Source organism: Littorina saxatilis, linkage group LG7 (genome assembly GCF_037325665.1).
Source record: "Littorina saxatilis isolate snail1 linkage group LG7, US_GU_Lsax_2.0, whole genome shotgun sequence".
Lineage (NCBI taxonomy): Eukaryota > Metazoa > Mollusca > Gastropoda > Littorinimorpha > Littorinidae > Littorina > Littorina saxatilis.
In genome coordinates this window covers 44,106,605-44,132,121 of record NC_090251.1, presented here as the reverse complement: position 1 = coordinate 44,132,121, position 25,517 = coordinate 44,106,605, and the positions used below count along the sequence as shown (strand labels likewise).

The window sequence follows — 25,517 nt, the reverse complement described above, 5'->3', positions numbered from 1 at the left end:
AAAATTATTGCTTCTTTGATTGTTTTGTGGTTGCTCCATTTTTGGTTGCTTTGTTCGTTCCTCGTTTTGTTTTATTGGGTTTTTTCTTGCATGTGTGCTGTTTGCTTGTTTGTTTGTCTGCTTGCTTTTTAACCGTCATTTTTTTTTAACCGTCATCATGTTGGCCTAGTGGTAAGGCGTCCGCCTCGTGATCGGGAGGTCGTGGGTTCGAACCCCGGCCGGGTCATACCTAAGACTTTAAAATTGGCAATCTAGTGGCTGCTCCGCCTGGCGTCTGGCATTATGGGGTTAGTGCTAGGACTGGTTGGTCCGGTGTCAGAATAATGTGACTGGGTGAGACATGAAGCCTGTGCTGCGACTTCTGTCTTGTGTGTGGCGCACGTTAAATGTCAAAGCAGCACCGCCCTGATATTATGGCCCTTCGGGGTCGGCTGGGCGTTAAGCAAAAAACAAAACAAAACAAAAACGTCATCATATTGTAAAGAATGTGAAGGTGGTTCCAAAATAAGTATTAAGCTGATGTCCTCATTTGATTATCTATGAACAGATAAACTCGTTCTAAAAGCTCGCATGACACAACAATAATACACTTGTGTAGAACAGACATTAAAAAAGCTAATTTATCTGACGGTACAGGCAAACATCCTTTTAATTTCTTGAATATTTAAATGAAACATGTAAGAAAAATCACTCGATAAGATACAATGTCACCCCAAGACATACAAAAAGTTCATACTCACACTCAATGGGTTTTTTCATTGTCTTTGAATTGCAGCAAGACAACTGCACGCACTCACCCACACACACAAAATGTTTTGCTCACTGTTTTTAAATTAAAGCAGAAAAAATGCATGCACACACGTACACTCCCCCTTCCCACCCGCTGGAGTAAACCAGAAAGAAAATAGAAGTTTTAATAAAACTCAGTTTCACTCCTAACAGCTTCGAAACTAGATGATGTGTATCAAGAAAACACTTACAGCAAGCAGTTAGCAGACATTCACAGAAAACGACAACAGCACAACGCAAACCCCATTCCTTTCAAGTTCTCACAAACTTTTGAATGTCTGCATCAAATGGTGTCTTGTACATCTTGCCCAGATTTTCCAAAGAGTGCAATTCAAAAAAGAAAATGCATAACATTTTTAGGGCTTGCTGCTCAATTTGCAGGCTGTTTTCAAGTTAACCGAACGCCTACCAGAGCACCCAATATTGCTCACAAGAGAACCTATACACAGATCCACAAGCACTTTATAACTACAAGTAGTCATCATTCGCTCTTGACAGATCCCAGAACACCTGAAAATACATGTATCTACAATACCTATGTCACCTACTTTCACTTTCGATTTCCTGTGTAACCTACAATGCAATATGATCCATAGCTGTTTCAGTTTCTACCCGCTTCCCTGCAAGATTTGAGTGTTTACAGTTTGGGAAAACTGGCTTAGGTTAATTTGCTACAATAGACAAATTCCAAAAATAAGTCTGTCGGGTTTGTGGATGTTGTGGGCGAATGACCTTTTCTTGCATAACCTCCAACAAAGGATGGACCATGAATCACTAGCGAGAGGTCTGTCGGAAACTTGTGCCCCGGTCCACTCTTCCACAACGCCTACAAACCTGAAGGAGTTATTTCAAAAAATCGTCTATTACCAGTCTGAAATTGACAGAGTTACTTCCCATGTCATGGGAACTGAATAGGAGACAAAGGGTCAAAGAGAGTTACTTCCCATGTCATGGGAACTGAATAGGAGACAAAGACACTAAGAGCACCATTCTGAACAGGTGAAAGGCTTTCACAAGCTAGATTAAAGAAAAACAATTTTACAATAAACACACACACACACACACACACAAACACACATATATAGTTAAATCTCACTGGACATAATTCACGCATTCTGTTCATGTTCAGGTAAAGTTGGGTTTTTTAAACATTCTTTTTTTCAGATTATTTATTTTCCACCTTAGCAGGTTCAGGACATACACAACAATTTACTTAGATCAGATTGACATACTGCCTGCTTCTGTAAAACAGCAGGTGGTGCTGCATATTACGGAAGTTTGGAATTAACGCAAAACACTTGCATGAAGATAAAGAACACTTCAAACTGTCGCACAGAAAATGTATAACTGTTCTAAAAGTTATATAGATCTTAGATTGCGCTTACATTATCCTGTATGCTCTGTGACTGCTCCCTTCCAAGTACTCTCATTTTGATTATAAAACCGCTTTCTACTAATATATGCAAGACTTATTCTGAAAGGCACTGAAAAAAGAAAAAAGAAAACAAAAATGCTAGAATGATTATCAGTATTTCCAATCAGTTGCCCATTATTTAACTCACATACAGACACACACATTTACCTGCCACAGTTTGGGATCAGCCTCAAGATCATGTTATAAATGATATTCACCTAATTAAAATCAGATGTACACTGTTTCTCACCATAAAACCAAAGTTTACCACAGAGAAGAAAGAAAAAAAAGATATAAAAATTCACATTACCTTTAACAGCCACTCTCTTTTGATTGCCAGAGTGAATACTTTTTGACCAGAGTCTACCTGATTTACATCACCATCAGCAAGTTGACGAGTCAAAGATACCTTGCGTACCATGCAGACCGTCTAGTATTAATCAGGCATGGGAATTGAAAAAAGTCAAAAATGCTGAAAATATGTAATAGTAAAGTCGACGTCGCGAAGCCCTTAGCCTTACTAGGGGGGGGTGGGGGGGGCCACCGGGGGCATGCCCCCCCCCCCCCCCCCCGGAATTTGTTTCTCTCCAAAGAACCCAAATGGTGCAATTTGGTGTTATCTGAGCTCCAAGTTTGCCATTAAATTCAGTTTTTAGAACCATTTTTGCCTCCCCCATTTATTTTTTCAGCGGACACTTTTGCTTATTCGGCGGAACAAAAAACAAATTCGGCGGAAATTTGCCTTACGGCGGACAATGTCCATGCCTGATTAATCAGCCTAGAGCTGTCAAGGCTGCTACACACCATAAGGGCATCCTTCTGATAGAACATACACTAGAAATCTACAGGCTGGCGGCCTTCTGTCATGAGCGGGACAGGTTTTGCTCAAATTCCTTATGCAGCCGACAGCCATGTCACTCTGCAAAATTAATTCAGCCAAAAAAGAAAAGAAAGAAAAAAGCCTTGTAGACAGAAGCAGTCAGGTTGCTGATTTTAATGTGTAACACTACTTCAAGGGAGCTTCTATCGCTCGTAAGAGCCTGGACTCATCTGCGGATCATTTATACAACCGTCTACACAGGCAGCAAGGTATCTTTAAGTCTCACTTCACTTATAAATAACCTCCTGCGTAAGTCAGCCATACAAAAATTCCAATCACGAAAATCAGTTTTAGACATCTCGATCTTCACTGTATGTATAGATATATATATATATATACACAAACACCCCACGCCCCGTTAACACTGATCACAAACAGAAAACACGGGCACAGCTGTCTCCCTGCCAGCACAGCGCTGCCCCCGACAACAGTGGACAGAGACGTTGGTCATCTGGAGTTTTTGGGGGTACTGGACACGCTGCGTTCGCCGTGCTCTCTGCAGGTGTTGCGCGACTTGGACTTGGAGCGAGGGCGGGAGTTGTCGCGTTTCTTCACCGACTCCCTGGAGGCGCTTCCGTTGGGAGTCAGGGAGCGAGAGCGTGTGACCCTGCGTCTGAAGTGGGAAAAAAAGATAAAGATCAAAATAACATACAGTAAAACCTGAGTCTAGCGGACCCTTGTTGTAACGGCCACCTGCTACATACAGACAGTTTATCATGGCACGAACACGATTTCAACAATAACTAACCTTTAACGGGCGGACACCTGCCACTTACGGACGCGGACACGATTTTTCGGACCGTAGGAAGTGTAAACACTGTCACAAACGGACACACCGTACATAAAAACGCAACTTCGAAAACTCGACTGTTATGCAGTCAGTGCTCGGCAGCCGTAGCCGTAGCACAAATGGTTGTTGATTGGTTGTCCTGTCCCTTTTCTGACCAATCAGTGGCTTGTTTAGATGGAGACCCACTTTCGCTCACTCACTTTCGCTTCGCTCACTTTCGCTTTTCCGCATTGTGGATACAGTCACAACCAAAAGCAACAGTAGACTACTGTGTTTGAAAATGGAATCTCCAGCAGGAAAAAGAAAAGCGTTGACTTTAGAGCAGCCTTGAAAAAACTAGATAGCGGCCAATCATGCCGAGATGTGGCGAAGGAGATGGGATGTGGTAAAACACAGATCGCGAGGATCAAATCGGAAAAAGAAGACGTGATGAAGGAGTGGGAGTCAGGTGCGCGAATCGACCAAAAAACTGTGAAACGTCGGAAAACGCAATATGAAGACCTGAACAACGTGGTATGGGAGTGGTTTTGTACTGCAAGATCGAAGAATCTGCCTGTCAGTGTCATTTACCACTCCCCCCTTCCCCCCTCCTACTAATCTCTCTCTCGATCTCTCTCTCTTTGTAAGCAATCGTTCGAAGGAAACAATAGTTAACACAGCTAAATTTCTGTTCCATGCATTTATGCTGAGACTAGAAAAACTGAATGAAACAAGAGCTGACCCAATTTGGTCGAGACACACTGCGGAATTTCCCGTTGAATGACTGATGAAGAGTCAGCTATTTTTAGCTTTGTGACGTCCGACTTGCATAAGTTTGAATGCACAGTGTGTGTAGGGAACGGGGTAGGTGGGGGGGGGGGGGGGGGAGATGTTGTTGTTGTTGTTGTTTGCTACATGTACCATTTGTTTACTCACTTTTTCAGTGAGTCTCATGTTCAATCCAATAAATACATACTACAGGACTGACAAAAAGTGTCTTGTTCATTTTACGTGCTCTTTGTAAAATATTGCCCCGGCCCCTCCACCTGTGAAGAAGGGACACCTGTCTAATAGGGACACTATTACCATTCCCCAAGGGTGTCCGTTAGAGACAGGTTTTACTGTACACCAAATATCAGAGCAGGGCACTAAGTAATGTATTTTCGGAACTATAAGGCGCTTCAATATGAGGCTTATATCACGCATATTCCGTGGGTACAGTTCTTCTTCTTCTTCTTCTGCGTTCGTGGGCTGAAACTCCCACGTACACTCGTGTTTTTTGCACGAGTGGAATTTTTACGTGTATGACCGTTTTTTTCCCCGCCATTTAGGCAGCCATACGCCGTTTTCGGAGAAAGCATGCTGGGTATTTTCGTGTTTCTATAACCCACCGAACTCTGACATGGATTACAGGATCTTTTTCGTGCGCACTTGGTCTTGTGCTTGCGTGTACACACGCGGGTGTTCGGACACCGAGGAGAGTCTGCACACAAAGTTGACTCTGAGAAATAAATTTCTCGCCGAACGTGGGGACGAACTCACGCTGACAGCGGCCAACTGGATACAAATCCAGCGCGCTACCGACTGAGCTACATCCCCGCCCGGGTACAGTTCTAAGCGCAGGGATTTATTTTTTTTATTTTTTTAATTTTTATGCAATTTATATCGCGCACATATTCAAGGCGCAGGGATTTATTTATGCCGTGTGAGATGGAATTTTTTTACACAATATATCACGCATTCACATCGGCCAGCAGATCGCAGCCATTTCGGCGCATATCCTACTTTTCGCGGCCTATTATTCCAAGTCACACAGGTATTTTGGTGGACATTTTTATCTATGCCTATACAATTTTGCCAGGAAAGACCCTTTTGTCAATCGTGGGATCTTTAACGTGCACACCCCAATGTAGTGTACACGAAGGGACCTCGGTTTTTCGTCTCATCCGAAAGACTAGCACTTGAACCCACCACCTAGGTTAGGAAAGGGGGGAGAAAATTGCTAACGCCCTGACCCAGGGTCGAACTCGCAACCTCTCGCTTCCGAGCGCAAGTGCGTTACCACTCGGCCACCCAGCTTCGTTATATAGGGACCAGCCCCCATTTTAAAGGTAAAATTTAGAAAAATCCAAACAATAGGCGGTGTATTCGCCGCACATCAAAGGAAGAATACAGAGTAGAAATATTTCTGCTCCTGATGTGCGGTGAGATCAAAGGCAGGTGCATTGTAATAGCTGGTTGGCCTGGTGACCTCGGGTCAATGACCCATACTTTTCAGCTAAGACCAGCTGCCTGCCCAAGTTTACAGACACTGACCTTTGTACCCGGGGTCAATGACTGAGTTTAACCTATGAGACTGACTCCTTCAATGTTGGAGAGGAAACTCTACCAGGGTGACACTAGCAGAAGCATGCATATCACAAGAGAGGGAGTGTTATGTTTCTTTGTCTAGCGATGTAGGTACACATGTGTACTGGTCTTTAGCCTAACATAAGGCATACCGGTCAATAGGTGCAGGGGTTAAAGATAAGGAAAAAAGTTGCGCCTTATAGTCCTGAAAGTACGGTATGCAAGATCAAGTGTAATTAACCACTCTGTCTTTCCTACAGGATGAATGACTCCTCGCAAACAAACAAAACAAACAAGAAGGGCAAAGCCCATACGACTCACATGCTTGACCTTGACCCTAGCAATGACATCATACACTAAGAACTGCTTTATACATTTTTCCTACCAAAATACATGTGACCTTGACCCAAGGTCAAGGTCATCCAAGGTCATGCAACACAAAGCTGTTAATTCAAGACATAGGAAGTACAATGGTGCTTATTGGCTCTTTCTACCATGAGATATGGTCACTTTTAGTGGTTCACTACCTTATTTTGGTCACATTTCATAAGGGTCAAAGTGACCTTGACCTTGATCATATGTGACCAAATGTGTCTCATGATGAAAGCATAACATGTGCCCCACATAATGTTTAAGTTTGAAACAGTTATCTTCCATAGTTCAGGGTCAAGGTCACTTCAAAATATGTATACAACCCAACTTTGAAGAGCTCCTGTGACCTTGACCTTGAAGCAAGGTAAACAAAACTGGTATCAAAAGATGGGGCTTACTTTGCCCTATATATCATATATAGGTGAGGTATTCAATCTCAAAAACTTCAGAGAAAATGGAAAAAATGTGAAAAATAGCTGTTTTTTAGACAACATTTATGGCCCCTGCGACCTTGACCTTGAAGCAAGGTCAAGATGCTATGTATGTTTTTTGGGGCCTTGTCATCATACACCATCTTGCCAAATTTGGTACTGATAGACTGAATAGTGTCCAAGAAATATCCAACGTTAAAGTTTTCCGGACGGACGGACGGACGGACGGACGGACGACTCGGGTGAGTACATAGACTCACTTTTGCTTCGCATGTGAGTCAAAAAGCCCTTTATTGGCCAATTACTTACTTCAAACAATGCCATCTCACACACAAAAATCCAAGCATGTTCACATAAAACACAGATATAACTTAGGTGGGACAGACAGGAAGTCAGTCTGAATACAGAAAGGTAAGAGTGTGGGGCTGACGAGAAACACACCTGGCGGAAACTGAAAGTTGCAAATATCCGACTTTAGAATGGAAACTAGACAAGAGAGAGGCAATAAGGTTGAACAAATTCATATAAGACAAAATAACATTTGTTTAGTTTTTCTCAGCCCTGAATAAAGACCAAGATATTCACTTGACAGGGGCTGCTTGCAGTTTCAAAATCAATAAAGTGTGTCAATTTCCTTGATCAACACTGATGAGCACTTGGGAGTTCAAAACGAGGAATTCCTCCAACTGAAGGCAGATTTTCATGCCCGAAATATAGACTTCAGTCTGTGGGTGTAACAGGCACACCCACGCATTACAAAGCATACAAACCTTTTGCTGCTGCTGCTTTCAGATTCAGAGTCGGGGTCAGAATCTGCACTCTCATCGCTAGAGGATGATGATGATGATGATGACGATGAAGCCGAACTGGAGCTGTCAGAGTTGAAGCCGGTTGGTTTGCGCAGATCTACGTCCTCCGCTAAAGCCGCAACATCTGGACGCAACTTCTGTTGAGATTTTTTTTAAAGACATAAGAAAATGTGAGATGAAGTAAGTACAGCCTTTATCTGTGTTTTCTCTTTGCTACATGTTATAAAGAAAAGAACAAGAGGCGAAGCCTTCAAGGCTCACGTAAGAAATCGACAAACAGTAACACAAACTCAATCACTCTGTCACACATACACACACACATAGTAAGCATAGGTGAAACTGTGCAAGAAAGGGAGACCCTGGATCTGCCAATTAGTCTCGGCCCGCTCACAATAACAATGACCGAGACTTTCAGTAAATTCCTTTGCGTGACGTCCAACCCTCTTACGTCATAATGTGACGTCTTCAAATAGTTTCTATCACACACGTCAAACACTTTTGACCGAGACGTAATCTTCTTATGCGAGCTTTATCCATAGACTCGGAAATGTTAAAGTTTCTATCACACACACACGCACGCACGCACGCACGCACGCACGCACAGACAGACAAAGTTTATCATCGCATAGGCTACACTTACGTGAGCCAAAAACAGTAAGTTGCTCTGTCAGAGAAGATTTTTCTACCCACTGTGTCGGATTCTGTGCATAGAGTGATCACTCAGTAAAACAGTGAGGGAGCCCCTATGGTTTAAAAATAAACAACCTTCAAAACACCATGGCGTTCTAACATGGTGACGCGAATAGCAGTTAAAATCAGCAATAACAGCTCTGCCCCTAACACAAACGTAGTCTTCCGACTGTACATGAATACCGGTCCAGGTATCATCGTTTGCTACCAGCAAATTTAAATTCCCAACAAAACACACAACAGAAATCCCCATGCAGTATCACAGAACTACTGCAACCATTTCCACCAGAGCTAGCAAAAAGGGCGGAGGTGCACAAATCAAATGTAGGTGCCACCCACACCGGAGAGAACAAACCACGGGGTATGATTCATTGAATCATGTCAGTTTCAACCACTCGCACACGACGGGTGGCTCCCGTTTGGGTGGTAACATTCTCATCCACCTCAGCCCTGAACTACACACAGCATACCCTGAGAGTCTTGATCCACTTGCGAGACAGCTTGGGGCGGCCACGCACGGTCTTGTGCCAGACGATGGGGAAGTTAGTGACGCTGCAGAAGTTCTGAGTGACGGCTACAGCATCGTCCAGGTTGACCACCACGTGCCACCATCCGCCCGGCACAAATACCGTTTCACCCGGCTTCTGCAGGATCTCCAGCTGAAAAAAAAGGAATTAGTGAGACTTTCTTCTGCGACAACAGTATCTAACAAGTCGCGTAAGGCGAAATTACTACATTTAGTCAAGCTGTGGAACTCACAGAATGAAACTGAACGTAGTCCGCCGCTAGTGCAAAAGGCAGTGAAAGTGACGAGCCTGTTTGGCGCTGTAGCGGTTGCGCTGTGCTTCATAGCACGCTTTACTGTACCTCTCTTCGTTTTAACTTTCTGAGCGTGTTTTTAATCCAAACATATCATATCTATATGTTTTTGGAATCAGGAACCGACAAGGAATAAGATGAAATAGTTTTTAAAACGATTTCGGAAATTTCATTTTAATCATAATTTTTATATTTTTAATTTTCAGAGCTTGTTTTTAATCCAAATATAACATATTTATATGTTTTTGGAATCAGAAAATGATGAAAAATAAGATGAACGTAAATTTGGATCGTTTTATAAAAAAATAATTTTAATTACAATTTTCAGATTTTTAATGACCAAAATCATTAATTAATTTGTAAGCCTCCATGCTGAAATGCAATACCGAAGTCCGGCCTTCGTCGAAGATTGCTTGGCCAAAATTTCAATCAATTTGATTGAAAATTGAGGGTGTGACAGTGCCGCCTCAACTTTTACAAAAAGCCGGATATGACGTCATCAAAGACATTTATCGAAAAAAAGAAAAAAAACGTCCGGGGATATCATTCCCAGAAACTCTCACGTCAAATTTCATAAAGATCGGTCGAGTAGTTTAGTCTGAATCGCTCTACACACACACACACACACACACACACACACACACACACACACACACACACACACACACATACACCACGACCCTCGTCTCGATTCCCCCTCTATGTTAAAACATTTAGTCAAAACTTGACTAAATGTAAAAATGTGGCATATATTTGACAACTTGTTGGTTTTTCACCAAAAGCAGTCCTCTGTAATATACCAAAGAAACTTCACAGTGCATTTGTATACTATATCAATACGCAGTCAACATTCTGTTCTAAACATAATAAAAAAACTCTTCTGTTTCCATACAACGTAACCACTTTGGTGCAAAAGAATGTTCAAAATTGAAACATTTCGCCAGATAAACGCTTCTGTTATCAACATGCGCTGGTGCAGAATTCATCGTCAAAACTGAAACATTATGGCAGATAAATTGTTTCTTTCCCACTGAAGGCTACAGCATAAGTATGTTCAAAATTGAAATATTTTGGCAGAAAAAACATTCATCTCCATCTCTTTCCATTCCATGCCTACTAGGTCATAGCATTAGTAGCGCTGAGGTTAACAGCTCTATTGATAACATGAATGAAAAAATGTGTCTGAACCCCACAAAACATATGTTAATCCACATACACCAAGAGCCAAAGTGAAGACAAATAGTTCAACCTATATGTTGACACCCTCCATCTAAAACAGTTACCATTAGAAACAAGAAGAGCAAACGCTCGATCGAGTCACTTTCGCAGTTCTGAATATTATATGAGGCATCAGATGGACAGGAAGAAATTGCTATTCACAACACAATGCATACCTGAAGAATTCAAGACATACCTGTGACCTTGAAAAAGGTCAAAGGTCACCAAAGCAGACGTCAAAGTGTAGAGATCACTGGGAGTCACGTTCACATAAAATTTGAGCCCGGTCACTTTTATAGTTTCCGAGAAAAGCCCAACGTTAAGTTGTGTGTTGCCGAACAGAAAAGGCTAGTTATCTCCCTTGTTTTTCTGATAACGTTCGTAAAAGGCTACAGATGTAAATACTTTGATGTAAAGAATAATCCTACAAAGTTTCAATCACATCCGATGAACTTTGTCAAAGATATAAAATGTCTAATTTTTCCTTTGACGCTGACCTGTGACCTTGAAAAAGGTCAAAGGTCAACGAAACCATCGTTAAAGTGTAGAGGTCATTGGAGGTCACGACTAAACAAAATATGAGCCCGATCGCTTTGATAGTTTCCGAGAAAAGTCCAACGTTAAGGTGGTGTCTACGGCCGGCCGGCCGGCCGGCCGGCCGGCCGGACAGACTAACACTGACCGATTACATAGAGTCACTTTTTCTCAAGTGACTCAAAAACTATAAAACTTCTTTTTTCTTATGATCCTGAGAAACGACAGTGCTGGAACCCTTCATTTTCGAACCCTTTGATTTGAGAAATCCTCCCACTTTTAAAACCCTGTTCTGTCCAGGATTTCGGTAAATTTACCTCCATTTTAAGACTATTAAAAAGACATAACAGAAAAAAAACTCTAATAGTTACGTTGCGCTTTGACCCAAAAAGATCTTTGATTTTTTTTTTTAAAGTAAAAATTCGCACTACAGCTCTACTAACAGGTTTGCAGTTCTGTGGCCAGGATGGAAGCTGAGTGAGAGGGTAAATGTGTCGGAACCAGGTGATGGCCTCGTCCTTCTGCTTGCCGCCGATCTCAGACTTCACTTTCACCAGCTCACGGGGCGTGTTGGTTGGAAGAAGGCACCACCTGGCCGTGACAAAGCAGCGGGACAGAATGATTAACACCTCTATTTGTTCTCTAATAATTGTTGTAGGCTTCAAAACTCCAAAACAGATAAACGGCTAAAGTTCTGTATCAAAAAAGGTGAACAATGGATTCAATAGTTTTAATCATAGACCAAACGAATCACTCACAAGAAAAACAAATAGGACATTTTGCTCCAACCACCATCTTGGACCAGAGATATCTCATGATCATCTTCAATATTCTTGTCTGCTGTACATCTTGTTATGTATGTCCACTTTAATTACCCATAGGTCGAAACTGCAGTGAATGTTTTGTTTAATCTCCAATGAAATATTTTATGAACTTACCTTTCTCATTTTTTCTTTGATGTGTCGATCAACATTAGATCAAAGCTAAATTTAATACCAAGAAGACCAAGAGAAAAGTCCCAGAGCCATAAATCAAGCACTAAAAATAGCAATGTAGGTTTCGTCTGTCCTTGCCAGAAAATTAATAAGAACCTCGACCACTGGCACCGTCGCAACAGTAAACCAAACACAACAAGAAGGATAATGTTGTGATAAAAGGTTACTTAAAACACAGTTTTGAGTTACATCACAATAATGCCAATGTACTCATACAGCACCACATGTGTAACCTTCCCAAACAGCTATTCAAAAAACCAAAGTAACAATAACCTCATCATGGCCTTTTTCCTCCATAAACATATACCTCAATTAATGTTTTACTGTGAACCTATCGTTCCATGCCAGAACCACATGATTCAAGTTTTCACGTAAGTATGATGACTCATACCGTTTGTGCCCTTTGACGACAGAGTTCCAAGCACTGGTACCCAGGGGGTCGATGTGAATCCCAGTGCCAGAACGTGCTGGTCCCATCACAAACCATCTGCACAAAAAAAGTTGTGTTCATATGAATTCATTTCATAAATATGACAGTTTAACACTATTGTGACTAGCACTGCCACGGCGTTTACGTCCTGCCTGCCCAAGCTTGCCACCAAGAAACTTCCCAAAAATCAGTAACTGTAAAGAAATCTGTCTAGCAAGCTTGAATTAAGTCCAATCACCACCAAATTTTGTGTACTAATTCAAAAATGGATGCCCAGTTCAGTCGTGCTATTTATAAGTTTGTCACGCGATTTGTTTTAGCAAAGGGGGGTGAAAGGGGGGTGAAAGGGGGATAATTTGTGTTTTTTAACGTTTTTTTGTGTGTGTTTTATTTTCTACTGCTTTTTTTAAAAGTTATTTTTTAACAGAAAGTATTATAAATAATGTTATAACCAAACAAGGTGTAAAACCTATGAATTAGCTGAAATATTGTTAACATTGTACACAGAAATAAGGAGACAGTACAAAGAAAACAAGAAGGGCAAAGCCCATACGACTCACATGCTTACATAGCAATGACATCATACACTAAGAACTGCTTTACACATTTTTCCTACCAAAATACATGTGACCTTGACCCAAGGTCAAGGTCATCCAAGGTCATGCAACACAAAGCTGTTAATTCAAGACATAGGAAGTACAATGGTGCTTATTGGCTCTTTCTACCATGAGATATGGTCACTTTTAGTGGTTCACTACCTTATTTTGGTCACATTTCATAAGGGTCAAAGTGACCTTGACCTTGATCATATGTGACCAAATGTGTCTCATGATGAAAGCATAACATGTGCCCCACATAATTTTTAAGTTTGAAACAGTTATCTTCCATAGTTCAGGGTCAAGGTCACTTCAAAATATGTATACAATCCAACTTTGAAGAGCTCCTGTGACCTTGACCTTGAAGCAAGGTAAACAAAACTGGTATCAAAAGATGGGGCTTACTTTGCCCTATATATCATATATAGGTGAGGTATTCAATCTCAAAAACTTCAGAGAAAATGGGAAAAATGTGAAAAATAGCTGTTTTTTAGGCAACATTTATGGCCCCTGCGACCTTGACCTTGAAGCAAGGTCAAGATGCTATGTATGTTTTTGGGGGCCTTGTCATCATACACCATCTTGCCAAATTTGGTACTGATAGACTGAATAGCGTCCAAGAAATATCCAACGTTAAAGTTTTCCGGACGGACGGACGGACGACTCGGGTGAGTACATAGACTCACTTTTGCTTCGCATGTGAGTCAAAAACAAGCAAATCACGCATTCACTCACAGCATCCTGACTCAAATGAAACAAAACTGTAGATCTAACACTCACCAAATGATGTCTAGGTAATCCATATTGAATATAAGTCACATTTTCACAACAAAGTACCAACTGTACACCTATGAACAATTCCAAAAGGATTTGAAGGCTCCAGCCATCCATTGTTATCAGTGCTGCCACGCCCCCATAGCTCCTGCACGATTCCGAGATACATGTTCGTCTAGCAGTATCACCGCCAACCACGTGTAGTTTGCCGACTCGTACTAGCAACAACGGGACTGTTTCTTCCTCACTTTCACTGCTTGTATCGCTTTCGTGAGGCGAAAACGATACGTCCGAATCATGCTCTACGGGATCCTCTAGGTCCAACATCCGGAGAATCTCCTCCCGAGACAAGGCTCGCCTTTGATTCATTTTTTTTCCTCAAAAACGCACACAAATCAGGCGGATTTGCAAATGGCAGAAGGGGACGCCAAGTGTATCAAGGGAAACAACTCAATTTATTTGCAAGCTTCAAAAACCGGGAAGCAATCACGAGTCGTGTACCCTCTATGGCTGGTACTGAAAAATGCGCTTCCCGTCCATGGGCGTGTCAGCGCTGGTACTGATTTATCAGTGTCCCGTCGCGAAAGTGTTAAAAATCAAGTTCGCATGGACGTCTGACACATCTTCTCGTGCAATGTGAGCTCCAGACAATCTTCTACTAAGACTTAACATTATGAATGAAATCACCTCCACATATACCACATTTTACAAGCTAAGTATCACTCGCAGAGTTTACTTCAGTGTAATTCATCCGATTTTGTAACATTAGTGCTGCTTCTGGATGATGTCCTGCAAGTGACGAACTAAAATGATATAAGCATAAGAACAAGGCCAGTCAGGTCTTTTCTCTCTCACCACTGTGTCCCTCAGACTTGTTCCATGCACAAACAACCACAAATAAACGGCAAATGATCGTGGCAGGAATGCAAACATCTTCTATTAAAATTTTACACAGCCAAAGAAACATCAATACCTGGATAAAAAAAACACTCTTTTTTTAAATAATAAAAACAGTTGTGAGACAAAAGTGACTGCTAAAAACTGAATCTGACAGGACTGACATACTGAACTCTGACAAATTATTTTATGTAAAGATGTTTTGAACAATCAAAGAACCTGTTCTTAAGCCAAATGACAGTACAGTATTATGAAGTGCATTACTCACCTGTAAGGTGGTCTTTTGGCTTCTCCAGCATACTTGAACAAATCATCACGGAAGTAGACGGGCACTTCATAATCATCAAGCAGACGACGACGCTTTGGGTGCTGCAACCAGGGACGAAAACAAAATGAAACCTATATATATATAACAAGCTTCCTTTCAAACTGTTTCAATTCTAAATGGGTACGGGCAAATCTTTTTAACACAACGTTAGGTGAGGAAATTTTGTAATACAAAGCCCACAAATCCATCAACAAATATTATCCCAAGTGTAATTCAAGCTGGATTTCAATTCTCATGACCTTAAAGGCGAAGTTCGGGAGGAATTTTTCTGCGAGTACGAAGATATGATTAATGACCTCCAGACGCGCAACTGACACTCACACCCTCTATCCAACAAGTGTTTGGAACTGTTTAGATAAGCAGTAGTATGGTGGTATCTCTGATTACTGGACCGAGAAAAAAGAGGAAGTCACTGTTTCGTTCACTTTCGTGTCTTCGTGTGAAATTGGAGACGGCCTGTAAATTAGCCTGTGGGCATAGGGAAGCTGGGTGTTGATAACTAATGATAACAGACTTGGAGGAACGAGTGGCTGTAGCACATAGCAGACATTCTTTCAAAACTGCGGCTTTAAAGCCTCAAAACTGAAGGGGTCTGATTGCATTGAATTTAACCCAACAGTGTTCTCTTGACTTAACCCTTAGGCTGGTTGTCGCGACATATGTCGTGCTACTTTACGTATACTGTCACCTGGTTGTCACGACATATGTCGCGCTACTGGCTCAGTCTGTTTGGTCGGTTCCGATTACCTCCCATGGATGTGAAAACCTATATGACCGTTTTTCTTTATTTTTCTCTCTGTTAATTCCCCAGTGGCTATGCAACATGTGTTACAGAATTGCACCAGTGTAAGGGTTCTTCTTCTTCTTCTTGTCGATCACTGTAAGGGTTTATATCTTGTGTGTGTGTGTGTCGAAAGAAGCTAGCCATCCCGTTGCCAACACTACGTTCTGATCTATTTCCAGTCACTTGAGTGCAAACATCAGCATTAAAAAAAAGTTCAAGGTATGCAAATCCTTTTTTTTACTGAAACTTACACAAAAATGCCTCTTCTTTTATTCATGTACTTGTGTAATTAAATAAGAGTTGTAATTAATGGTTCATGAGCTGTACATGTTCAAAACCAAACAGGCATTGTCCTAAATCAGGACAGACAGGAATGTGTGTACATTAGTTGCTCGTCACCTCAGCTCCCTTTTTAACCTTCGCCGGCACTCGTTATCGACTATACACGGACGCATTCGTGGGGCCGTGCAGACCCATGCTTCTCAAAGAAAGAAAAATATGCATATCCTTCCGTGGCACTCGTGGGTCCGTGCGGACCCAGAAGCGTGTTTGATTGCAAATATCTCTTAAACGAGTTGGAATGTTTTAATGAGCTTTTAGAAATGCCTCAGACACCTAAAAAGCTATCTCCTGAAAGCTCATTAAATTTCAGTGATAATTAATTAATTAATTAATGGTCAAATTTAGACTACACACGGTATTTGGAACAATTAAAATATTATGGGTCTGCATGGCCCCACGAGTGCCACGGAAGGGTTTGCACAATTTTCCCTCTTTGAGAAGTATGGGTCCGCACGGCCCCACGAGTGCCTCGGAAGGATATACACGCTTTTCCTTCTTTGAGAAGTATGGGTCCGCACGGACCCACGAGTGCCTCGGAAGGGTATACACGTTTTTCCTTCTTTGAGAAGTATGGGTCTGCAAGGCCCCACGAGTGCCTCGGAAGGGTTAATACACGCTTTTCCTTCTTTGAGAAGTATGGGTCCGCACGTCCCCACGAATGCTTCCATGTGTAGTCTAAATTTGACCATTAATTAATTAATTAATTATCACTGAAATTTAATGAGCTTTTAGGAGATGATAGCTTTTTAGGTGTCTGAGGCATTTCTAAAAGCTCATTAAAAAATTCCAACTCGTTTAAGAGATATTTGCAATCAAACACCCTTCTGGGTCCGCACGGACCCATGAGTGCTGGCGAAGGTTAAAGGCACAGTGCAGCTCACAGCCTTCGTTTGCGTTTTTGTTGCAGCTGAGTGCATTTACAGTTCAAAAATCCTCCTATGGTAGTAAAACAAACCCAAAACTACCCAACGACGACATCTGTGAAACTCGACAGTTTCTTGTTCACGCGAGTGCATAAATTAACCTAGTTATTACGTGGTGTTTGGTCGGAGTTCGATTCAACTGAGTGATTCCGGCCTCCATTTTGTTTTACACAAACTCATGATGACGTCTGACATAGTTTGCAAGTGACGTGTCTTTTTGTGCATGATGTGGTGATCTACCTGATCTAAATTTAGATCCAAAAATAGGCCAAGACCAGCCGGGTCCGAGTACGAAATTAATTCGTAAAAAAATCGCAGTTCTTGACTCTTTGGGTGCAAGTCAATGAAACTTGGTAGTTCTTCTAACGGATAGCTGCCTGAGGTATGACTAAAAGCCCCAGGGGCTCCGTGCACCTGGATTTGACAAGTTCAGCACCTTTAATAGGCAGTTTGCTTCTTGAGCAAAACAATCTCTTTTAAAGTTATTATATCTTAAACAGGTGTCTGCTGCTGTCTTGTAAGTTGCAATATGCCCCTTGTCCTTGGTTGTTCTTTTGCTGTTCCATGCAACTACCATCACAGGGTCAGTCAAACTTCAGCTTTAACTTCCACGACAAATTTCTTCACAACATGGATATCCAGCATGTAATTCCATCTTTCAACAGGTTTGCCATTTCATTTCACCTTAGTGGATTTTCGCCAAATTCCTGATGGAAGAAATAAACAGCTTTTCTGTTTCCGAAGCAACTGCCTCAAATGGCCCCAATAACGATAACCTATTTTCTGTACGATATAACTGGAACTTCCCGCACGAAGTCAATACTGACCGTAGCTGTATGCTTGCTCGACAAATGCTGAGTCCCAGTTTCATCATGTGATCGACACAAAAAAACAATAAGCTTATTTTTAGTGTAAAAAAATAAAAATTATTCACCTCTCCATAACTGCTGTCAAAGATGTAGAGAGGGCTGTCATCAGTATTGTGTTTCATGTAGGACACAAAATACTTCATCTTCATCTTGACTGAGTAGCCTTCATCGTCCTCGCCACACTTAAATCGCTGGTTACGATACTTTTTGCCCAAACGCTGCAAAACAAACAAAAACTGTAAGAAACATATACACTCATAATGATACATTGTATGTGCGCACACACACACACTTTCAAAAGCATACATGTTTACACACACAAAGTGAAAATAGGAAACACAGTGGTTACGTACAATACTTTTTGCCCAAACGCTGCAAAACAAACAAAAAATGTAAGAAACATATATTATACAATCATATTATATAATCATTGTACAATGTATGTGCGCACACACGCTTTCAAAAGCATACACACACGTTTACACACACAAAGTGAAAATAGGAAACAGCAGATGAAAATGTGAAAGTGAAGAAAAGGAAAAATGCATGGCAGAAACAAACACTTAAAACAGCGTACATGACAATTTTAATGGAAGCAAACAACAGAATTTGCAAAGGAAGGCCACAGAAAACTGCAATGTACAAAATAAATACACATTATTTTTATTTTAAAAAATTGAAATAAAAACATAAAACACACACAACTTACATCCAGGTTCCATTTGTAGTTGGCAGTCCAGTCCACCTGGGTGTTGGTCAGGACCACAGGCGTGTACGTCTTCTCATAGCGACGGATGAACTCATCTGTGCTCAGTTTGGATGCATCTGCGCGTTCAACATTGTCTTTTACTGAGGAGAACGACAGGTCAAAGTTCTCTACATAATTGTGACAGTGCCAACCATTTTTCTCATGTGATAGCTCTGGAACAGAAAAAAAGCAAACCTGAACATTACATAGAGTTCTTCACAAAAGAAACAATTCACGACACAGTTTTGAAAATCAAGTTATGGCAGAATAATGAATCATCCCAAACTCAAATGGGAAACACAATGAATGATACATCCTCGTGAGCTGTGATGTCAGAATGAAATAGACCCTATCAATATTCCAAGCTCTCTTATAGTCTTAATCTCTCGCAAACTTCAGAGCATAGCAAAGCATGTGGTACAGCAATCTCGTGCGAGCTGCACAGGCCAAGGTTCGAAGTCCTCGCGATGTTAAAAGTATAACAAAGAGCGTGTTTTGCGAAAGCTGCTCAGATACTGAAAAGGTCTATTGTACATCAGTTTTGGCGTTAACCGATAATTACACCGGTTGAAATGAGAAAACAACGGAGAACAAGAAGAGCAAACGCTCGATCAAGTCACTTTCGCAGTTCTGAATATTATATGAGGCATCAGATGGACAGGAAGAAATTGCTATTCACAACACAATGAGTCACGTTCACATAAAATTTGAGCCCGGTCACTTTTATAGTTTCCGAGAAAAGCCCAACGTTAAGTTGTGTGTTGCCGAACAGAAAAGGCTAGTTATCTCCCTTGTTTTTCTGATAACGTTCGTAAAAGGCTACAGATGTAAATACTTTGATGTAAAGAATAATCCTACAAAGTTTCAATCACATCCGATGAACTTTGTCAAAGATATAAAATGTCTAATTTTTCCTTTGACGCTGACCTGTGACCTTGAAAAAGGTCAAAGGTCAACGAAACCATCGTTAAAGTGTAGAGGTCATTGGAGGTCACGACTAAACAAAATATGAGCCCGATCGCTTTGATAGTTTCCGAGAAAAGATATAAAATGTCTAATTTTTCCTTTGACGCTGACCTGTGACCTTGAAAAAGGTCAAAGGTCAACGAAACCATCGTTAAAGTGTAGAGGTCATTGGAGGTCACGACTAAACAAAATATGAGCCCGATCGCTTTGATAGTTTCCGAGAAAAGTCCAACGTTAAGGTGGTGTCTACGGACGGCCGGCCGGCCGGCCGGACAGACTAACACTGACCGATTACATAGAGTCACTTTTTCTCAAGTGACTCAAAAATGGGCTGCCAGTATGACCTACCGGTTGATTTTGAGAACTACCGGTTTTTTTCACTGGTAAAACCACAAAACCAGTACTCTGAGTTACTCTTACTGGTTCCAATGACCAGCCTACCGTTTTTTTCTGGACAGTGTGCATAACTACTAGCGCCATCACTGTACATGTGATACATCAGACAGAAGCTGAGACTGTCAGCTAGGTCAACTTACCTTGCTATGATAGACAGTTTCATTTACCATGGTTGGGCTTTATTAAGGGTCTGGTCAGGTGTCAATCGACCATGATAATCTGTTTCAAATGGAAGACTATCAATGTGTAATTGTAATCACACTGGCTATACGCACTCAGAGTGTATACAAGATTCTGCCCCTGTATACACTCCGGCGTTAACTTCCGGTCGAGAAGCGAATTTGCCATTCAAAGCCACTTTGTGACAGGAACGCAGAGCAGTTGGTTATCACAGAGTGCAAAAACAAAAACAATCTTATGCTCCACGGCCTTGGCTTTACAGTAATGTAGATTTCATTCTCGGAGTGTACATAAAAGACCAGAAAACCACATCAACACTCAGAGTGTCATTCGACGCCATGTTGCGAAGGAACGCAGTGCACTTTCGATTCATAGTATCAAAGTAAGCTTGAGACAAACACACACAAAACAAACACACACAAAAAGTGATGCTGCACGGCAGTTTATTGTTGGAGTATTGAACACAGGTTGAGTGTGTATCGACCCAGAAATGGTTGTATATTATACTGTATGAATGTGCATTGTTTGCCAACCCTAGGCACCCCGAAAAAGACATAGCGGAAGTCAAAGTCATATCAATTTTTCATTGGCTATACTTCGTAACAATTTGTAAGGGGGCATTTCATTGGTTTAAAATTTGTAACAGAGCTTTTCATTGTCAGAGTGCATACAGACCCATCGATCCTGTATACACTCGGAGTGTGTATAGCTTTTGCCATTTGTAATTAATTCCAGATCTCTGTGAATAAAATGTGATTCACCGATTGACCTGATTACCAGTGTTCTATTCTCGATTTACTCCAAAAATATACTCATTGAACACCTGCTATACTGCTAGGGAGTTGCACTGATAATGATACACATGTAAGCATTAATTCAACTAGTCTCTATTAGTATTACTATTACTGTATTAGCTGTAATGGTCATAATTCAGACAAAAATTCATGCGAAGTCAATCACATGGAATTCTTCCGGGCTACACCAGTCAGGCCAAATACCGCTTTAGGGAGGGAAAGAAAATTGTTGTGAGATTTATGTCCATGGATGGAATGATGAATCAAGAAAAAGACGACCAAAAAATGTATGTGAAAAAATACAGCAGGAGCAGAGTGATAGCACTGATAATACACGGGGGATAACCGGTCAAAGGCCGAACAGAAGCCGAAGGCCGCTCATGACACGTGTGAAGGCAAGTTTTGTCTGTTTTCTAGGTATTGTTTGATTTATGTCGGGATTTAAGGTAAGCTACTGATTCAGCGATGACTAAATTTGTTTCTCGATGCATAAAAAGTCAGGGAGCGATTGATATTTGCCCGTAAATAGCCTTCAAAGCTGAAAATGTCTGCGATCGAGCACCGGAAATGGCTGTTCGATGGGTTTTGCAAGTAGAAATGTGCTTTATTTCACCAAATCAGCTCGTATTTGGTGTGGGTACGGGATTCTAGAGGACGAAGGAGTCATAAGATGTGCAAAGAAGTGCTATTTGGGAGTAGAATAAATCTTCCGAGACAGTAGACAAGAGAAGGTCATATTTGAGAGATGCGCGTAGGCCGATTGTCTTTCCGACAAGCGAATGATACAGCAGATTAATCATTCGTTTTGACCAGAAACCTAGTCTCTAGTTTTTATGAATGAGTTTTTTAATTAAAACAATCACGAGAACTCTCTCGCTTAGCCTAATGGCTGTTCGATGGGTTTCGCAAGTAGAAATGTGCTTTATTTCACCAAATCAGCTCGTATTTGACATCGGTTTGGTATATATATATATTTTCTAATCCTACCGCGAACTGGATAGCAGACGCGGCACGACTGTTGCACCACACTTTGAAGTAATCCCACACTTTGAAGTAAATTACTTCAAAGTGTGGGGATGTGCCCCACACTTTGAAGTAAACCCATTTTTTACTTCAAAGTGTGGGGGGATCTTCCCACACTTTGAAGTAAACTCAGTTTTTACTTCAAAGTGTGGGGGGATCTTCCCACACTTTGAAGTAACTTACTTCAAAGCGTGGGACTTTTGCATCGCCTGTTTGAGCCTGATGATTTTGTCAAAAAAAATGGCAAAGTCTTTTGGATGAGTGAACAGAAAAAGTGAGCGAGCCAAGAAACATAATGATGTTTGTTATCAGGCTTTAAGCAATGTCCCATTGTTGAGTGTGACGAAAACTCGTGGTGACGATTTTAAAACATGTTGGGTCACGCATGGTCCAATCTTACATGGTCCAATCTTACATGGTCCAACCTTACAAGGTCCGACCTTACATGGTCCAATCTTACATGGTCCAATCTTACATGGTCCAATCTTACATGGTCCAACCTTACATGGTCCAATCTTACATGGTCCAATCTTACATGGTCCAACCTTACATGGTCCAACCTTACATGGTCCAATCTTACATGGTCCAATCTTACATGGTCCAACCTTGCATGGTCCAACCTTGCATGGTCCAACCTTACATGGTCCAATCTTACATGGTCCAATATAACATGGTCCAACCTTACATGGTCCAACCTTACATGGTCCAATATTACATGGTCCAATATTACATGGTCCAACCTTACATGGTCCAATCTTACATGGTCCAACCTTACATGGTCCAACCTTACATGGTCCAATCTTACATGGTCCAACCTTACATGGTCCAATCTTACATGGTCCAATCTTACATGGTCCAACCTTACATGGTCCAATCTTACATGGTCCAATCTTACATGGTCCAATATTACATGGTCCAATATTACATGGTCCAACCTTACATGGTCCAACCTTACATGGTCCAACCTTACATGATCCAATCTTGCATGGTCCAATCTTACATGGTCCAATATTACATGATCCAATAATATATATATGGACCATGTAAGATTGGACCATGTAAGGTTGGACCATGTAAGGTTGGACCATGTAAGGTTGGACCATGTAAGGTTGGACCATGTAAGATTGGACCATGCGTGACCCAACATGTTTTAAAATCGTCACCACGAGTTTTCGTCACACTCAACAATGGGACATTGCTTAAAGCCTGATAACAAACATCACTATGTTTCTTGGCTCGCTCACTTTTTCTGTTCACTCATCCAAAAGACTTTGCCATTTTTTTTGACAAAATCATCAGGCTCAAACAGGCGATGCAAAAGTCCCACGCTTTGAAGTAAGTTACTTCAAAGTGTGGGAAGATCCCCCCACAATTTGAAGTAAAAACTGAGTTTACTTCAAAGTGTGGGAAGATCCCCCCACACTTTGAAGTAAAAAATGGGTTTACTTCAAAGTGTGGGGCACATCCCCACACTTTGAAGTAATTTACTTCAAAGTGTGGGATTACTTCAAAGTGTGGTGCAACAGTCGTGCCGCGTCTGCTATCCAGTTCGCGGTAGGATTAGAAAATATATATATATATATATACCAAACCGATGTCAAATACGAGCTGATTTGGTGAAATAAAGCACATTTCTACTTGCGAAACCCATCGAACAGCCATTAGGCTAAGCGAGAGAGTTCTCGTGATTGTTTTAATTAAAAAACTCATTCATAAAAACTAGAGACTAGGTTTCTGGTCAAAACGAATGATTAATCTGCTGTATCATTCGCTTGTCGGAAAGACAATCGGCCTACGCGCATCTCTCAAATATGACCTTCTCTTGTCTACTGTCTCGGAAGATTTATTCTACTCCCAAATAGCACTTCTTTGCACATCTTATGACTCCTTCGTCCTCTAGAATCCCGTACCCACACCAAATACGAGCTGATTTGGTGAAATAAAGCACATTTCTACTTGCAAAACCCATCGAACAGCCATTTCCGGTGCTCGATCGCGGACATTTTCAGCTTTGAAGGCTATTTACGGGCAAATATCAATCGCTCCCTGACTTTTTATGCATCGAGAAACAAATTTAGTCATCGCTGAATCAGTAGCTTACCTTAAATCCCGACATAAATCAAACAATACCTAGAAAACAGACAAAACTTGCCTTCATACGTGTCATGAGCGGCCTTCGGCTTCTGTTCGGCCTTTGACCGGTTATCCCCCGTGTAATAGGAATAGGGAAACACATTTCTTGTCACTTGACCCTTGCAGGTAAGTGCACTGAAATGAAACTAATATACATGTGAACAGAAAAAACAGAACATTTCGATCTGCTTACGATCACATGAAAGTTGAAACTGAAACTGAAAGTTGGAAACTAAGATATCTTCGACATATTGAATATCAATCACAACATCGACAAGCTTCCATTTAAAACTTCTCCCTTATCATAGTCGATTGACTCCCTCCCGTCGCTGCGTCAGGCTTCAATGAGGCCTTTGTCGGTGGTCAATCGTCCATAATAATAAATTTAAAAGACAAAAACTAAAAAAGTGTTTCAATGGAACTTGAACGAAGCCATAAGTGCAAGTCACAAAGTGACTCTGAGTCTGAGTCTGACACTTGTACCATCAATTCAATAATGCATGGGTGTTGCTTATACTATAAGTGTTAGAACTCTCTCATTCTCATTCAGGGATTCACTGATAGTGCAAGTGATACACAGCGAGTTCGTGTTACGTGCTCGATTGCAGGTTTCCTACCATGTGGAAATATTATGATTACGAAAGACGTTGTGACAAGACACTAACCTGGACGAGCTTTCAATTTCGCCTCTCGCACTCTTTTGTGCACTCTGTGATCCATAGAATTACAACACAACTCAGAATTGTTGACTCGCACGACCACAAAGCCTAAATTTTGCTTCCAAAATGACCACAAAAAAGCAGAACTCGGCACCAACAGCAAACAGATAACACACGTGATTTCTTTCATCAAAGAGTCTCTTCAGGGGAGAAAATCAACACTGCTAAAAGTACGCAAAGTGTAAATTTCAATATATTTTACACCCACAATAATAACATTAAAAACTAAATCTAATTCTATACCTTTTTATACGAACCTTTCCCAAAAATGGCTAGGCATTTCTTCGGATTTGTACAGAAGGAATGACAAAATAATTATACGCAGCAGACGAAACAAGGGAGAGAATTCCTTCTTGCTGCCTGAAATGACCTTCGAATGAGAGGGAACAAGTTTTCCTAAAGTCTCTTAATTTGTTGCAGTCTGCAATCCGATCAGTGCTATCGTTCCGTCGAACTAACACAATGTAGGGGCTACCAGATTTTTACATTTTTAAATAAAACACACATTGAAAAGCTTTATTTTGTTTCCAGTCTGGACCGTGTCTT

At 41.2% G+C, this 25,517-nt stretch overlaps 1 protein-coding gene across 1 annotated transcript; it reads right to left on the bottom strand.

Annotated features, from left to right (window-relative positions):
- Window positions 1–746: 746 nt before the first annotated feature.
- Window positions 747–25,098, bottom strand: LOC138971549 (bifunctional arginine demethylase and lysyl-hydroxylase JMJD6-A-like). The gene is made up of 9 exons (XM_070344299.1): window positions 24,918–25,098; window positions 18,722–18,933; window positions 18,078–18,230; window positions 15,035–15,135; window positions 12,461–12,556; window positions 11,518–11,665; window positions 8,974–9,162; window positions 7,775–7,950; window positions 747–3,696 (listed from the first exon to the last, which is right to left on the bottom strand). Exons 1-9 carry the CDS (start codon window positions 24,970–24,972, stop codon window positions 3,531–3,533), a joined length of 1,296 nt encoding a protein of 431 aa, XP_070200400.1. The 5' UTR covers window positions 24,973–25,098; the 3' UTR covers window positions 747–3,530.
- Window positions 25,099–25,517: the final 419 nt, after the last annotated feature.